This window comes from Cordyceps javanica, chromosome 3, assembly GCF_051103115.1.
Source record: "Cordyceps javanica chromosome 3, complete sequence".
Classification (NCBI taxonomy): domain Eukaryota; kingdom Fungi; phylum Ascomycota; class Sordariomycetes; order Hypocreales; family Cordycipitaceae; genus Cordyceps; species Cordyceps javanica.
In genome coordinates this window covers 3387416-3404461 of record NC_139297.1, presented here as the reverse complement: position 1 = coordinate 3404461, position 17046 = coordinate 3387416, and the positions used below count along the sequence as shown (strand labels likewise).

At 51.1% G+C, this 17046-nt stretch overlaps 6 protein-coding genes across 6 annotated transcripts; 3 read left to right on the top strand and 3 right to left on the bottom strand.

Annotated features, from left to right (window-relative positions):
- Window positions 1–3120: 3120 nt before the first annotated feature.
- Window positions 3121–6738, bottom strand: V2A60_005225 (U2 snRNP complex subunit HSH155; the record flags this gene model as incomplete). Its single annotated transcript, XM_083256537.1, has 1 exon — window positions 3121–6738. The coding sequence occupies one exon, from the start codon at window positions 6736–6738 to the stop codon at window positions 3121–3123; it is 3618 nt and encodes a 1205-aa protein (XP_083112663.1).
- Window positions 6739–7099: 361 nt separating this feature from the next.
- V2A60_005224 (8-oxoguanine glycosylase OGG1) lies at window positions 7100–7891 on the bottom strand (the record flags this gene model as incomplete). The annotated part of the gene is made up of 3 exons (XM_083256536.1): window positions 7100–7797; window positions 7822–7834; window positions 7889–7891. 3 exons carry the CDS (start codon window positions 7889–7891, stop codon window positions 7100–7102), a joined length of 714 nt encoding a protein of 237 aa, XP_083112662.1.
- Window positions 7892–9051: 1160 nt separating this feature from the next.
- V2A60_005223 (uncharacterized protein) lies at window positions 9052–11059 on the top strand (the record flags this gene model as incomplete). Its single annotated transcript, XM_083256535.1, has 6 exons — window positions 9052–9079; window positions 9134–9165; window positions 9216–10391; window positions 10443–10704; window positions 10763–10974; window positions 11033–11059. 6 exons carry the CDS (start codon window positions 9052–9054, stop codon window positions 11057–11059), a joined length of 1737 nt encoding a protein of 578 aa, XP_083112661.1.
- An 875-nt stretch (window positions 11060–11934) lies between these two features.
- V2A60_005222 (40S ribosomal protein uS15) lies at window positions 11935–12679 on the top strand (the record flags this gene model as incomplete). Its single annotated transcript, XM_083256534.1, has 4 exons — window positions 11935–12136; window positions 12226–12258; window positions 12381–12427; window positions 12506–12679. 4 exons carry the CDS (start codon window positions 11935–11937, stop codon window positions 12677–12679), a joined length of 456 nt encoding a protein of 151 aa, XP_083112660.1.
- Window positions 12680–13164: 485 nt separating this feature from the next.
- V2A60_005221 (uncharacterized protein) lies at window positions 13165–13580 on the bottom strand (the record flags this gene model as incomplete). The annotated part of the gene is made up of 2 exons (XM_083256533.1): window positions 13165–13318; window positions 13345–13580. 2 exons carry the CDS (start codon window positions 13578–13580, stop codon window positions 13165–13167), a joined length of 390 nt encoding a protein of 129 aa, XP_083112659.1.
- A 182-nt stretch (window positions 13581–13762) lies between these two features.
- Window positions 13763–16348, top strand: V2A60_005220 (VRR-NUC domain-containing protein; the record flags this gene model as incomplete). Its single annotated transcript, XM_083256532.1, has 2 exons — window positions 13763–14262; window positions 14311–16348. The coding sequence occupies 2 exons, from the start codon at window positions 13763–13765 to the stop codon at window positions 16346–16348; spliced, it is 2538 nt and encodes an 845-aa protein (XP_083112658.1).
- Between the last annotated feature and the right edge of the window lie 698 nt (window positions 16349–17046).

The following is a 17046-nucleotide window of genomic DNA, read 5'->3' as shown; positions in this document are numbered from 1 at the left end:
TCCGTAGCGGCTAAAACGGCCGGCCAAGACCACGCCAAAAAGCACTCTATACAGGTCCCGGTAAGTCGACATCTCACAGTGTACGGATAGACGGAGAGGATCTATCAGTAGTCGCCTACGTAGAGAGAGGCGTGTTCAACTTGGCCATGAACTGCGATGGGCGAACGCAATCGCGCGAAATCGCGGATCATCACGGGCTCGGCGACTGATGCACACCAAACCCACTGCGTAAAGTTCCTCTTTGAAAATCATTGTGCCATACTGGTTGGCTGGCATGCAGTTGATCGTCGCTTGATGGTGCGGATCTCCCGACGTTGGGATGATCCAGTGCCTTGGCAACCGCGCGCCACCAAAAGCCAAGACTTGTGCTTCTTTTCGCGAAGGGAAGTGATTGACATTCATCTCGGGAAAACCCAACCAACACGTTCCAAAAACTCGCAAGAATAACATCTTTTGGAGCCGCATTCAAGTTTAACGCCGAATCTTCTCCATGCGGTTGGGGCGTGATACTACGTGAAATTGCGTGTACACGAGGGGTTTTTTTTTCTCACAACCGCCTCGAAATTACGCCGCCAAAGTTTGGGGGCGTCCTTGTTACGCGTCCAACTCATTTTTTTTTTCTTTTCTTTTCCTTTTGCCCCCTGCAGCATACACCTGGGCAGCTGCTCTTTCGGTCCCAACGACTTGACAAAAGGGAGCATGGGAGGCTGTGTCCAGGATACCGAGTCCATTACGTCTGCTCGTGTACCTGCGCATCGGGCCACTTTGTACTCCGTAATCCGTATAGAAATAAGTTTGGGGCATCGCATATCCGCCCTGGTAGCTACCCGGGAGGTAAAACGCTCAGAGGCGTCCTTTTTCCTTGCTCTCATGCGTGCTCCGGTGCCGTTACCGCTCATCAACACGGGCGGCGGTGCCCAGCTCAGGAACAGAATGATGATTGTGAGAACCTGAACAAACGGCCAATGATGGGAAATTTATAGTAATCATCATTTTTTCACGGTAAAGGATATTGATCGTGAAGAATACCAAGTTTTTCGACGAGGTAGCTGCTGTGTACGACTTTCGCCAGATGCCCCAACAGCGGAAAGTGTCGTAATGCTGCCAATATCGACTGTACTCCGGTTGTCAGCGGAGCACGTGTAGAAGAAAAAAGGGCACAAGGATAAATTTCCATCACGCGGGATGGCGACTCGGCCCGGAATCTTTTGCATCGCCTCAACGGGTAGATGTTGCACAGCCGCGCCAAGACACGACATTGGCGGATATCGGAGAGTGTCTTGCAGCTTGGAAGTTTGCTGGTTAGATTTATACACACTTATATGTCTATACATACATGTATATATTTGCCGCCTCCGAGCTTCTTCTTGTTCTCATGTGATGAAATCATCATCATCATGAAAGCTCATCGCATTATAGAACCTCCTTGCATCGCCGGAGCAAAGTCTCACTTCGAAAGTGGTGAGGCCATCTGGAACCTAATGATGGCAAAAAGAACGATGAAAGCGAGACCTCCTCATGCGATGCATGGAAACGACTCGGACTGTCCTGCATTGATTCTTGTTTCGTCCCTTCCACCCCTTGCTCTGCATCGCCATGCATGCATCTTGCAGTCGTCGTAAGCAACACGTCAATAACGCCCAACTTTGTGCCCCCTTTCCCTACCCAAGCAGGGGACGCGAGAGGCAAAAAAAAACAAGAAAAAAAATGACGACCAAGAAACGCCAAGACGAGAGGGAAAACGCCGAGTTTCATGCAATACCATGCGACTTCGTTTATCCGACACCACGCAAGAAACTTAACTTGGTTCCCCCCCCCTCCCAGTCTGGATCTTGGCCTCCCCTCCCCCCAAAAGTCATGTGTTGTGCGCATTCTCACTCACACACGGCAGATGGACAACGCCCTCCTCGCCCCTCCCCCCTGCTGGGAGCTTGTTTTTTTTTTTCTTCGTGCTTCTTTTCTTTTGCCAAGCTGAACGAATGGCAGGCTGTGCTCTCGCTCACCGCAGCCCTGCAGAGTAAAATAGCCTGAGACAATCAGACGCACGTTTCACCTTCCCACGCCTGGTTGAAAGTGTGGCGTCAGGCATCGGGACTTTTTTTTTTTTTATCAATTTTTCATTCTTCTCTTTCCAGTCCCCCCCCCCATATCCCCTCCCACCTTCCTTCCGCCTGTGCTGCCTTGCTCTTGTTGCCATACTGAGTACTTCTTTGCGCGCCCCCCCGCCCTCGCAATGCTTGCCCTTGGCGTGTTGATGTTGATGTTGTTGATGCTGCTGCTGTTGATGCTGCTGCTGTTGATGCTGCTGTTGATGCTGTTGGAAACCTGGTGCATCAGGTTCCGAGACTGGCAGCCATCTTGGGAGCTGAAGAAGACCCCAAACCCGGATGTTGCTTCCGATACACCCGCGTCAGTTTTTTTTTGTTAATATGACGGACGGGCTGGCCGTGCTCTTTCTTTGCCAATCAAGTGACGACAAGATTGAAACCAACCACGGCATTCCGGAAGCCACTGCGAGTTCCTAGAAGGACGTGCCTTTTTCAAACCCATGACGCATCTCAATCGCCACCCTACCCCCCTCTCATGTTCTCCAAGACAGGGTAGAAAGCGCTTCGCGTCTCTCTTCGAGAACCTCATTTCCGGCTCGTTTGAATGTCTCTGAAAAGCTTGGCCCTCGTTAATTCTCCTAGTGGCTGGGGGGATCTTCTGCGCGCTCCGGATTATGGGAATTCTGGAATGTAGTACCTCACCATCTGGAACTTCGTCTGTGTCCTAACTTGTCTCCCGAGGAATGCTGGTCACGTAATTGCGCTGCAGAGCGTTGCATTAGAAGTAGTTGTTACATTAAAAACATAAAACCAGTAAACCTTTTTTGCCACGGCAATACAAGAAAACGCCCATGTGCATGAAATCTCCAGACTCCTATGCTGGAGATGAGTTTTTGGCGAGCCCCCATTTCTGTTCGTCTTATATGGTACAACAGCAGAAAAAAACCCAATTTACAAAAAAATTTGCCAATGTCTTGTGTGAAAAAAGTGTGCTGTAATGATGTCGCTTGTGAGAGTTTCAGTGTTCCCAGCAGAGGCCAGTGCAGCCGCATACGGCTTGATTGTCTGCTGTCTACAAAATAATAGCCAGCTCGGGACGATCAATCTTGTCGTCCTCCAAATTTGGATAGTATGGGACCATGGCGTCAGCGGCCTGGACATATGCATCATTGTACAAGCGCCAGTACGGCGTGCGCACCTTGCGTGCTGGGTGGAATAATCCTGCCCAGACGTAGTTGAGCACGATGCCAGGGCCAGTCGCCATGCGAATGGCTTCGATAGCCTCAATGATGCGGTCAATGACGTGTGGGCTGGTCTCGAACAGGTTGGGATAAAGTAAATTCAGCAGGTGAACCATAGCATCTTCGCATCCAAGTCCCATGACACCAAGGGCAATGTGTTTGACTACAGCGGCGGCAGTCTGACGATGAACCTGATCGCGATCTGTCAGGGCGTCCTCGAGGAGTGGTGTGACGGCGTAGACGTAATCCTTGGCCATCTCTCCAATATACTCAAACAAGAATGACAGGGACTTGAGTACACCATTCTGCACATTGAGCTCTGGAACGCGGTATTCGTTCATCAGAGCGGGCAAAACCGTGAAAGGAGCGCAAGTTTCTGCAACAATACCGATGGCAACAGCCGTGTTGACACGTGATTGACGTTCCTGAACTCTCAGGTTGTTCAACAAAGTCGCCAACACGTCCTGGGGGCCAATAGCCTTGGCAATGAAACCAAACGTGTTGTTCGCGGCACGGCGAATACCTTTCTTGTGAGCCTTGAGCATGTCCAGGAGCTCAAAGCAAATGCGCATCCACTCTCTTGCATTTACACTTTCAGGACCGCGATCAGCGATACGTCCGACGAGGTCAATGGTATTCTCTTGGACCTTCTCGTGTCTGTTTCGCAAAATTGGAGTCAGGCGCGGCAGTAAGTCCTTGATAGGAGGCTGCATTTGTGTGATGCCAACAACCGTAACAATGGAACGCAGTGCACCAAGAATTGATCCCAGTACTTCAGGATACTCTTCGCCGAGATATTCATAAAGCACAACACCAAGCTTGCCCATGAGAGCATCTTCGCCACACTGTTGCATGACCATTGCGATTCGCGAGATGAGATCCGCAGCCTGCTGTCGAACGGTGGCCGACTTGTTGTTCAGTCTCCAAAGAATGGTGCTGACAATCTGGGGTAGGTACGGCTTGCATCGAGTGCCAAGAGCATTAACGACTGAGCCAAAGCCATTGAGCATGACAATGTCCTCAACACTCTGCTCTTGAAAGGCGTGCAGAATGCCGTCAATCAAGCGTTCCTCGAGACGCTCTCCGATATCCGCAGCGCCGAGACTGGCAACAATCTTTTCGACAGTCTCGACGGTCATTTTCCTGTAGGCTTCACTTTCATCCTTGAGATTGTTGACAATTCGCTCGAGAATCTCGCTGACACCAACTTTCTGGCCAATATCGACCGTTGTCTCAACAACTTGACGATAGTTGCGCTTGTCAAGCGCCATACGCCTCACCCAGAAGCTCTTGAAGAACTCATCAAGGACGTGCTCCTTGAGATAGCCAGCAGTGACACCTTCGGTAGCAGCGCATTGAGACACAACCTTGAGAACAACCTTCTTCATTTCCTCGTCGGGCGAGGAAAATTCTCTTAGCAGAATCTCCATAATCTGACTAGTATAATAGTTGGCATATTCTTCGTCCATGAGTGGAATAATGAACCCGACAGCCTTGAGGAAACCAGCTAAACCCTTGCCTCGCTGCTTGCGCGCACCGGTCCAGAGGGGATTCAGGATATCGTCGAAGCTCTCGATACCATATGGGTTCGAAGCTTCAGCAAGAGCGGCAATGGCCAGACTAGTCACTGTTCGGACCTTTGTCTGTTCATCATTCAGGTTGGGACCAATGCAATCAACGAGTCCCTTGAGATGAGGTAGAACGGCACATCCCATGAGGATGGGAATCTGCTGCACAATCTTGACACCAGTGTGGCGTGCTTGCCAAGACTTCTTGCTTCGGCAAACAGCGCGGAGGAATGGAAGAAGGGCGGGGATACCCAGAGCAGAAGCAACGACGGCAAAAGCTCTGGCGGTGGTATTTCGAACGTATTCGTCGACGTGGTCTATGTCGGGTCGCATGGTGCTAATCATGGTTGCTAGACCAGCGGCCTTGGAAAGATTTGAGATGATTTCGCGACCTTCAACTCTAGCATAGTAGTCCTGGTCAATGAGCAGTGGCTCGATGACAACCAGGATCTTATGCACGTATGGTCGCACGAGATCATCGAGTTTGTAAAGAATACGGTCAATAACTTTGACGAGCAAATGACGCTCCTGATCTTCGAGAGTCTTCTCCATAAGGAGGGGCAGGATTTGGTCGAAAAGAGGCCCAGGGCCAAAGTTTCTCGCATTGTCCGTAATTTGTCGAAGTGCCGTCTTTCGCATGGGCGGCGTGCCGTTCTTGATTTTGAGCAGCAGGCGCATGATCTTTCTCTCCTTGAGCTGCTCGACCGACAACGAATTTTCGTCGGAGCCATCCGTGAGCTTGCCAAAGTACGCCATATCCTCAGCCTTGAAAAACTGCAAGTCTCCAACGCCAGGTATCTCAGCGGGCATGGGTTTGCCTCCAAGACGAACCTGATCGGGGTCTTGCATCATGAAGCCACTCTGTTCGACTGGCACAACCATCTTGTGAGGGGCGATACGGGTAGGCTCATATCCGGGAGGCGGCTGTAGGATTTTATATCCTTCATCTTCACCAGGGAGGAGCAGGTCCAGCTCCTCATCACTGATGGGTAGATTGCGAATATCACTTCCAAAGGTTGCAGGGAGCATGGCAGATTGAGACTGTGGAGCAGGCGTAGCTTGGCCGGCGTTGGCCATGGGTGTAGCAGAGGGAGCTTGGTCCCAACGAGAGCGCTTCTTGGGAGCATCGCCTTCGAGCGGCCCGCCAACAGCAGGTGCCTGGTCCCAGCGGGATCGTTTTGGTTTGGCTGTCTCCTCCGCAGGAACCTCATCATTTGCACCAATATCCCATCTCTTCTTGCGCTTGCGGCCTGCAGCGACAGCCTCTGTAGACCCCGCCTCTGTGTTCTCCTTGTCGCCGTCAGCCAAGGCGGGCCTCGCATCGGCGTCGCCAGATTCCTGCTTTGCTTGAATTTCGCGTCGTACTCGCTCTTCCTCGCGTTCAAGTTCACGCTCCTCCATAATCTCGCGATAATTAGTGCCATTTTCAGCTGCGCCAGCCTGTCGATTTTCGGCAAATGGATCCGCACGAGTCGGCGTCAGTACACGGTTGAAGCGGCGCTTCTGGTAGTCGGTTTCACGGTCGGCAATGCGGCTACTCTTCTCGCCTTTGCCTGCCAATATATCGTCCTCTTCAACCCCGTCCCCTCGTGCGAATTCATTGATGATTTCGCTCGAAGCTGTATATTGGCCAACGAGGCGTCGCGTGGTATCCGCGCCGTCCATCTCGTCGTCATCATCAGCCATAGGGAGGCTCGTGTGATAGCCAGCAAATTTGTCGCCACCATCATTATCGTACAGTTCGGTGTCGGCGCTGTCGGTCAGCTTTTGCTTGGTCAAGTCTGTCCGTTGAGTCGAAGAACGCGTTCCTTTCTTAGCGGCAGCGGCAGCATTGCGCTCCTGTTGGAGCTTCTTGATTGTCTCGAATTCCGCGTTAGACATCTTGGATCAGTCTTATTCCAGCCTCATCCCGGTTCCAAGGTGCAAGGGGCGATAAAGGCGCCAAAGTTGCGCATGGGTAAGTTGATGTGCGACAGGTAGCTTGTGCTGAAGTTTCCTGAGAGGCGAGTATGACACGAGGGGGCGAAAAAAAAAATGCTGGGAGCGTCGGGCGGTCAATTCCGAGGATTTACCGCAGCCAAATGACCATAGCGTTGTGGTGGAATCGCAGATTACAGTTCTGCGACGAGACCAAGGCGGGAGGAAAAGTGAAACAAAGAAAAGGAAACACTTTCAAGTTAATTATATATTCAAAATTTAGTTAGAGATACATTTCGTGTGGAGAGTTCGTCACCACTTGGAATTACAGTCGACGTCGCGTTCGTCTTCTCTTAGCGGGTAACTCCATACTTGACAAAACGGCGTCTACCTGCTCCGCCTTCACCTCAACGGCGATTTCCGTCTTGACTCGTTTTTTGGAATCCGTACCAGACTTTTCCTCTTTGGGTGATGTTTCTCCCTCAGAAACAGGTTCTGCTTTCGGTGGCCGATCAGCGAAGGATTTGAGATCAGCAGTGAATAACACGGAGTGCGCCCATCCAGCGTAACTTCCCCAGATCGCTCTGAAATGGTCGCCAACCGCATCGTACATCGCCTTGTTAAACGTCTTAGATTTACTCTTTCCCATCTTATAATCACGTTGTGCAATCTGCCAAACATGGGTATCAACGGGGACGGATTCTCCCCATCCGAGTCCCATAAGGCACACGCAGTCTGCAACTTTGGGTCCAACACCTGTCAGAGCAAGCAGCTCCTCGTGGGCTGCTTTATAGGTTGGAACTGAATCGGCCGCAACCATGCCAACGGTCTTCAGAGCGGATTCTGGATTTCGGAGGGTCTCAAGCCAGCCTGCGGGCTTCTCCTTGGCAATGACGCGAGCAGTCTGCGCAATATATTTCGCGCGATATCCAAACCCAAGTTCTCGCAAATGACTCTCAACTTTGTCCCCGGACAGAGCGTCAGGGGTTGGAAAATCATGAATGGGCTCATCGCCAATATGGCCTATGAGTGGTCCGTAATGTATACAGAGTTTGTGAACCTGGCTTCAGGTTAGTCTGAGCAATCTGCAACAGGAAGGCTGTTTCTCTCTAACCATTTGTGAAATGCGGGAAATATTATTGTTGCTGCTGCAGATAAAGCCTACCAAGGCCTCCCAAGCATCCTGACTTAATATACGGACACCCGCAAATTCAGGAGCTTTTCTGGCAAAGTTGGGGTCCGCCCTTGACCATTGTTCATACAATTCGGCCAGGTTAAGATGTAGGCTGAAGTAATGCTGTAGAAGCTCTTCTGTGTCATCGTTTTCTACAGAGGCGGAACGCATAGAGAGGTCTTTCCTCAAGCCTGGCCAGGTTGTCCGGTAGTGAAGATGATTGGGATCCTGCTTCAGGGATAGTATACGGCCATGCAGGGCACAAGTCCTTCTATCGTCAGTATGATGGAGTAAATGGAAAGCAGTATATGAGCCACGATACCATTCATCGTTAATTTTGCGCCACCTAAATGATTGGCCGCATCGTAGCGTTGTGTCGATGCAAAGCTCCGTGAGTGTAACGGGAAGCTTTTGCCACTCGACGGCACGTTTTATGGCCATGACTGCGCAATTGCGGTAATTGGCGGGTAGTCTTTCCGGCAGTGGACAGCACCCTGGTGAATTTTGCGAAGCGCGACGGTGTAAGAGAAGGAACGGAGCTGGACATGGAGATGGCTGGTATCTACCTACCTACCTACCTAGGTAGGGAGTCTCTATGAGCAACTTGGTGGCGACACGACAAGGGCACAAAGCACGCTGTAAGTAGGTAGGATTTTTATTAGCGGACCATCTGGGATACAGGTATGTAGATGCTTGGTAGTACGTCTCGCAGCTAGTAAAAGGAGGGCCGATGGCGGGTAATTGCCATTAATGCAGAAAACTAGTCAAACGACAGTTGAAAGAGTAGATTATTCAACCAAGTAAATTAAATTATTGTTGCTATCTTTTGGCTATTATTACCACTGTTCAATTTCCCTTGCTGCATTCCCTTTGTTGCATGGCACTGTACTTAGACCGCCTGCCAGCAAGAAGCGCGAACTTAAACTAAACCTAAAACAGACAAGCGCTAATTGGCAGAAAAGCTCCCAGCATCACGGACTGTACGCCGTCAAGACGCGGACTTTGCCTTTACCTTCTTTGACTCCAGGCCGCTCTTCAGCTCCCACCCCATCAAGAAAGGAGAAGCGCCGTGCAATTGACAGGCGCAATATCATTTTGACATCATGAACGGTGACAACTACTCGTCTAGAGGTGAGCCAACTGTTTACCATTACAACCACTCCAAAGCTGACAACAGGCTTGCAGCGAAAGAGGGCGACAGCCGGCGAGATCATCAGGTATGAAGCGAGATTTCTCGAATTTTTGTGATTACCTTCTGACAAAACAGGGCTCGCGAGGAGAACGAGGCGACCGAAGCGACCGAGGCGACCGAGGCGATAGAGGCGACCGAGGCGACCGAGGCGACAGAGGCGACCGAGGCGAACGCGACCGTGGTGATCGTCGTGACCGCGGCGATGACCGACGGGACAGACACCGAGACAGAAGGCGCTCGCGCTCCCCCGATCACCGCCACCGCCGCGAACGAGACAGAGACGGCGATGCATACGCATCCAGCAGAAACCATAGAGATAGGGAGCGCGAGGAGCGATACTCGGGTGGCGGGCGCGACCGTCGAGCCGAGAGAGAGTGGGACAGAGATCGTGCTGGCTCGCGCCGCGATGCTAGACGTGATGATGACGGTCATGGCAGGCGCGATCGTGACGGCTTTGATGAACATCGTCGAGGCGGCAGAGACCGCCGTGATGACGGATTTGCGCGCCAGCAAGAACGCCGAAGCCCTTCTCCCCCTAAGCGCCGTGAACCCACGCCTGACCTGACTGATATCATTCCCGTTCTCGAACGCAAGCGTCGTATGACACAATGGGACATCAAACCTCCCGGATATGAGGCCGTCACGTCGGAGCAGGCAAAAATGTCGGGCATGTTCCCTCTGCCAGGCGCGCCGCGACAACAGCAGATGGATCCTACTAAGCTCCAAGCTTTCATGAACCAACCTACCGGTGGCCAGGTCAGCAGCTCTGGACTCAAGGCCAACAACTCGCGACAAGCCAAACGCCTTCTAGTTTCCAACATTCCCAGCGGAACGACGGACGACGCACTCGTTGCCTTTTTTAACCTGCAGCTAAACGGCCTCAATGTCATTGAAGCTACAGACCCTTGCGCGCTAAGCCAGCTCTCGAATGACGGGTCTTTTGCTGTTCTGGAATTCAAAAACACCGGCGACGCCACAGTTGCTCTTGCTCTAGATGGATCTTCCATGGAGGCTGACACACCAGGACTCAGCATTCGCCGTCCTAAGGACTACGTCATGCCTGCCGTTGCAGATGATGTTATGTACAACCCTGATGTCGTATCCAATGCGGTACCCGACACCATCCATAAGCTATGCATTACAAACATTCCACCTTTCCTCACCGAGGATCAGGTATTAGAGCTGCTGGCGGCCTTCGGCAAACCCAAAGCATTTGTGCTCGTCAAAGACAGAAGCACTGAAGAATCGAGAGTGTGTATCCTTCGCATTCTATCCCTGCACGTATGCTAACCGAGATCACAGGGCATCGCGTTTGCCGAATATGCTGAACCTGCTAATGCCAACGAGCCAGCCCTGAACACTCTCAACGGGATGGATGTTGGCGGCAAGAAGCTCAAAGTTGTCAAGGCTTGTGTTGGTGGAACGCAAGTGGCCAACTTCGATGCTGGTATTAATGCTATCAGCAACCTTGCTGGCCAGGGAAATGGAAGCGAAGCCACCAAGGTTTTGCAGCTTCTCAACATGGTTACAGCCGAGGAGCTCCTTGATAACGATGACTACGAAGGTAATGATAATTTCTGATTTGTCCCGCACTCAAGTAGCTCTGCTGACAATAATCACAGAAATCTGCGATGACGTGCGAGACGAATGCTCCAAGTACGGCACGATTCTCGATCTCAAAGTTCCACGTCCGGCTGGCGGAAGCCGGCAATCAGCCGGTGTTGGCCGCATTTTTGTCAAGTTTGAATCTGTAGACGCTACTACAAGTGCACTCAAAGCGTTGGCAGGCAGGAAGTTTGCCGATAGAACCGTTGTGACGACGTACTTCCCCGAGGCAAGTTTTTAGTTTCCACACGTATCTCCCTCGGTTAACTTGCTAACGGATTTGATAGGAGAACTTTGATGTTGGTGCCTGGTGAAGAGGGCTGGTCAAAACTGAACGGGATCAAGTTGCTCGGGCTAAGCTTAACAGCTTTGACCATTATGCCCAGTTGCATTCGAGTTGAGCCTTTCCTTTGTTTTCTTTTCAAATAAAATGTATTGTACAATCGTGGATTACAGCAAATCAGGAGATCTAGGAGCTACTGGGGAATGACCTGCTACCAAGAGGACTATATGTGATGTCAGGAGAGAATTGGGGCGAAATACTTGGTTGGCGTCAAAGTCGTGATTTTCAATGCCGGGAGATCGTTCGCTACGAATGGAGAGTTCACTATATGAGAATCCCTATCTTGCAGGTTAGCAAAAATGTGATGCTGAGATTTGCAATTCTGATATGGCAGATGGAGTGAGATCAGAAGTCCAATAAGTGCAGTGAGAGCCCGAGAGCCCTCTAACTTAAGAGGTACCAGAATAAAACAATGTGTTCGTATCATCATGTTGAGGGGGGGTTGATGTTGAATTGTGTGTAATTAAAAGCATTACTTACAATCAAGAAAAGTTCTCTGTGCTCCACCGTCTCCCTCAAACTGTCGTACATCAAGAAGCGTGAGGACAACAGACAATGAGACGCGAGGTTGAGAAAAATTGGCGGAGACAAACGGCAGCAAGAGGACCCATCAATTCACATGAGTTATCGTCACGTGGTGATACGCCGAAGGGAGCTAGTCCAAAAATACCAACCACACCGCGCACAAATCTGCCCTAACTAAGCGAAAATTTGCACCGCTCCACACAACGCAGGCTTGTCTAGTGCTCGTGGACCGCCCTCTCAAACTTCATCGCGCCCAGCCCAAGGAAACTCCATCACGACTCCTCCAACGTCAAAACTCGACAACCGACAACCACCGACAATATGGGTAGACTTCACAGCAAGGGCAAGGGTATCTCCGCCTCCGCCCTCCCCTACAGCCGCGTCGCCCCTAGCTGGCTGAAGACCACTCCCGAGCAGGTCGTTGAGCAGATCTGCAAGCTCGCCAGAAAGGGTGCTACCCCTTCGCAGATTGGTGTCATTCTCCGTGACTCCCACGGCGTTTCCCAGGTCAAGCTTGTCACTGGTATGTTTTTGCGACAAAATTTGGTCGAGGGAGTCTCGACTTTTGAGACTGGACTAGGAACTCGATTGCTAACTTTTGCCGTTTTTCAGGTAACCGCATTCTGCGTATTCTCAAGTCGAGCGGTACGAATCCCTGAACAAAAATGGACCCTACGATGGACATCCAATTTGAGTTTGATCTCTTGCGAAGAGACAGACACACATCTCATGCCTCTGTGCGGTTTTGACTGACAGAGTGATTATAGGCCTTGCTCCTGAGCTTCCTGAGGACCTGTACATGCTTATCAAGAAGGTACGCAATGAAGCTATGACCATGGGCGCTCATATCATGGTGCTGTGGTATCAGAGTTATTTGCTAACTGGCCCCTAGGCTGTTGCCGTCCGCAAGCACCTCGAGCGCAACCGCAAGGACAAGGACTCCAAGTTCCGCCTCATTCTCATCGAGTCCCGTATCCACCGTCTGGCCCGTTACTACAAGACCGTCGGTGTTCTTCCTCCCACCTGGAAGTACGAGTCCGCCACCGCCAGCACCATTGTCGCCTAAACGGAGAAAATCCTAGTCGAGTTCATGCCGCGCCGCTGTGGACTTGCTGGTTTGGAGTTGGGGGGAATTTTTATGGAAAAGAAAATACACCTGCATTTATAGCCATGATGCTTATGCGTCAGTCCTAGCGGACTAATGAAGGTAGCCGAATGCTCAAACCAATAGCAATTTGCCTACTAAAAAACCATATACATTTACATGCTGGTATCGTTGCTGTGAAATATCCCGAATCCTATAGAACGCCTCAAAAATGCACGGTTCTTCAGTGGTACAAGACTTCGAATTGTCTGTTCGACAGTTTAATTCGGCCCCTCAATTTCTTTTGACTTCTGTATCAAATATTCACCGAGAACCCGAAGCGGATCGTCAGGCCTGGGATATGTCATTAGTATCTGATAGCGGGGGCGCTACAATTGCCGCTTCAACCCACTGTTCTTTGGCCAGCATCTTCATTCCCTCAAGAAGAGCTCCAGTAACCTTCGTATTCAAGTAACGTCGAGTAGAGTCTCCATGGGGAGCGGCTTCGGAAGGTATAGTGAATCCTGGATCTGGATGCACTGAAGGAGCACGAGAAGCCTGGGCAGGCGTGCCCACTCTAGCCGGCGCTGGACTCGCAGCAGCATTTGCAGGGGCAGGGGACTGTATCAAAACGTCAGAATTGTTACAAGGTCAAGTGCGAGGTGCGATTTACAGCTTGATCGATTGCTGCGTCCGCCATGACCACATCCTTTTGTGGTGTGTCGAGGCTGGATAATTCAGTAGCTGCGTCAGCTCCGTTTACGGCAGTCTGAACGGCCGAATCCGGTGCCTGCTCGTGCGTATTGCTCTCGTCGGCCATGCTTGTGTTTTGGACTTCAATTGGTGAATAGCGATGAGGACGCGACCCGGTCTGGAAGGCCATGACTTTGCGCCGGGTAATTGGCGGGGCAGCTCAAGCTCTCACTCACAAAATCACCTGACTTCGCGTATGTGAACGTGTGTCTGAACGCGTCTCAGCCTCACCCTCCGCGACCTTGTTACTTGAAAAGTTTTTTCGCGCTTTTGAGAAATTTCCAGGTCGTGTTTCAGTATGGACAGTCTGAAATGGAGGCATTCATAAAGAAACTGTCACCAAGAGCCGACTCTTCCGTGCCTTTAAATACAACCCCTGACGCCGAGAAAGCTGGCCCTCCACTAAAACGAGTGAAGAGGGATGAAAACACGACTGGCGTTTCTGAAGAATCTGAGCAGTCTGCCGTCGATGACTATGAAGAAAAACATTCCAAAGAAAATGATTGGGAGGCTACTGTGGCTCAAGACCAAGCTCGAGGATCTACAGACGTCGAAAACGCCTTGCCCGCGCTGCAGACAGACGAGGCTGCATTGGAAGCATACGAGGAATATAAATCATCTCAGGCCAAGGTGGTACCAGAGACTTCAGAAAAGACTAATCCGCTATGGATTAAGGGCAGGAGTTCGATCTACGTGGATGCTTTCAACCTAGCTTTGGATACTGTGCTCGCGGAAGAAGCAAAGCTGTTCGACGAGCAAGAACTCGGTGTTTTCGACCAATGGAAGGCACTAGACTATGAATCGCAGTATTTGTACGTCGAATGAAACTTGGAGGCGTAAATATCGCTGACAAACAGTAGGTACGTACGCCTCTTTCTCAGAAAGACAGCTGCTTGGCACAGATCTTCTCGCTTAGGCTATTACAACGACATTGCGGACCTTGAGGTGCCAATTTCTACATTGCAGCAGAGCAGGTCTCTTCCAGCCAGTGCATCCCAAGGTTCGCATACTAGTAAGGTAGATGGAATCGAGGTCGAAGATGAGAGGCTGGGGTCTAGCTTTACATTCGCCGACTCTTCCGAACTGTTGCTCACTGACATGAAAGAGGCGGCATCGCTACTCTATTTGGATGAACTGAAAACCCTTGCTAAGGATACCAAAATCCAAGGGCGAACGAAACCCGAACTGATACGAAGTTTAACTCAGATGAGTCGCAAACAAACCGGTCTCATGGATATGGGCCTTAGCAGGCAAAACAGCCGTGATTCTACAGGATCTGACGATTCGAGTCGCTCAGTCCCGAAGCTGGAGAGAGAAGATTCGAAACAGAGAAGCATGTTTTTGTCCAAAGTGACAGATATACTTGGGCCATGTATCCGACTATCCTCTGTCGTGTTCAAACTGTTCGAGCGGGTGCATCTTGTGTTCTACCGGTCGACAGAATGGACAGAAAAGTCCCTGACGACTATCATTCTCGCAAAGATTGCTCGCAGGAACTTTCCCGAATACATCGTTTGCCGCACCAGCACTATATTTGCATCTCGGGCGCACCTGTTAGAGTTTGAGGCCGCCATTCGACTGGAAGCCGAGATTGATCTATGCTTGGAAGGCAGTGGAGCGATACTTGACAAGGGTTGCCAACGGATCCTTGAAATATATGATATTATATATCCTCGTTGGAAGAAGCTACTGGAAGAAGAGAAACGCAAGGAGCGATCCGTTTACGAGTTCGGAGAAGGGGCATACTTGAGACGGTTTAATCCAGGCCATTCATACACACGGATCCTCACCAAGGCAGGCTATGCCATGGGGAAATTTAAAGAATACAAACGGGAGCATGATTTGCTGAAGGAGCTTCTCGAACAAAAGATGTTTCATCTTGCGCGTCGGGGCGATTGGTATCAGCGGAAAGCCCTGCTTGAAGAGAATTACATGGCGAGACTGGGTGAGCCCTGTGCGCCAGCAGAGTTGGACCGGCGAAAAAAGGAATGGAATAAAACGGCGGCCGCCACTTGCGAAATCGCGCTTCAGGATTCCGATTGTCATTTGACGTTCCACTTTGGCTTACAGAAGCGGCTCCTGAAATTGGAGAAGAAGCTGCGTATACCAAAGCGACTTCAGCATGATTTTGGCCACGTCGCGCTAGCCAAGCCTCTCGAGATCACAGTAGAGGGTATTCAGCTCAAGAGGGAGACGGTGTCTAAGGAAGGTAATACTGGTGCTCCTACCAAGACGATTTGGTTTGACGAACTAGACTCAGAGGGCGAATGCAGCGTCGAAGACATGTGTTTGAGCCACTTTCGTGCAAATGGATGGAAGGGTTACCACTCTGAAGGTCGTATCGTCAGAACACTCTTTGCATATCTTTTTTTTGACATACTTTTCCTCTATATACCCAATGTCTTTCAGACGGCCTTTCAGACGTGCCCTCTTGACTTACACACGGATGTCTTCTTCGCTACAAGGGCTTCCGAGATCAATCACAGGCTTGTGGAGATTGAGAATGGCGGAGCCGAGGACCTGGTCCGGACTGTATGGGAGCGAGAGCACGAGCGACGGACAGCGGTAGTGGGGCTAAACTGGGATTATGAAATCGACGATCTGGTAGAGCTTGTGAGGTGCTTTGACGGGGATGCTCTGGCGGCCATCTGCAAAGTCATGGCACAAGAGTACAGGCAGAGGGGAGGCGGTATACCAGACTTGATTCTGTGGCGTACCGAGGAGCGGGCCGAGGGCAGCTCGAAGCAGCGCAAGGGAGAAGTGATGTTTGTGGAGGTGAAGAGCGAGAATGACCGCTTGAGTGAGACGCAGCGAGTATGGATTCATGTGTTGACAGCAGCGGGGGTCACGGTGGCTCTGTGCAACGCTGTCGCCAAAGAAGTTCGTGAAGTGGGCTGAAGGGGCGACGACGATCTCTTGAGTCTCAACAGACTGCACAATGCGTGTAAGCCCGACAGAGAAGTGTGACCGGCAGTAGTTGCGCGCAGCCGAGTTCGAGGGCATGTCGACCCGGCGGCGACAATGACTGGCAGAACCCAAGTGTCTCGACCCATGCCGAAAGAAAGGAGACACGCAGGTGGAATGAGGCTGGCACTGCACCATACCGCATGGTATTCTAGTGGCGCAACCTCCAACAGCTTCACAGAAGGAGCAAGCGTACGAGAATAGGCACATGACCGCGCGAATTACGCGGGAGGTAGGATAGGATGTAGGGTGGTATTGTCTGAGCAGGAGAGTGACAGTGGAGTGATTGGTTTACACTGATATGACACTAGCTCGAGAAGGTGTCATATGTCTGTGGAAGAGCAGACCGCAGCGCGATATATCGACCCCATTGTCTGGTGCATTGCGATGGCAGACTGATGCAGACGCACCACTACACTTGTGGCGAGAAGGGGAGGAAGGCTTTCTCTCGGGCTTACGACTCTATCCTGAGACCATCGCCACATCGGCAGCGCGAGGGATCGAGGCTGACTGGACGCCGGTGGACGGCATCTGCGAGGCGAGAAAACAAAGCCGGCCGGCGTATAGTACAGTAGCGTCTAACTTGCTACGGGTCTTGTCTAATGCAGTCTGTCGGCGGGATCCAAGTCGAG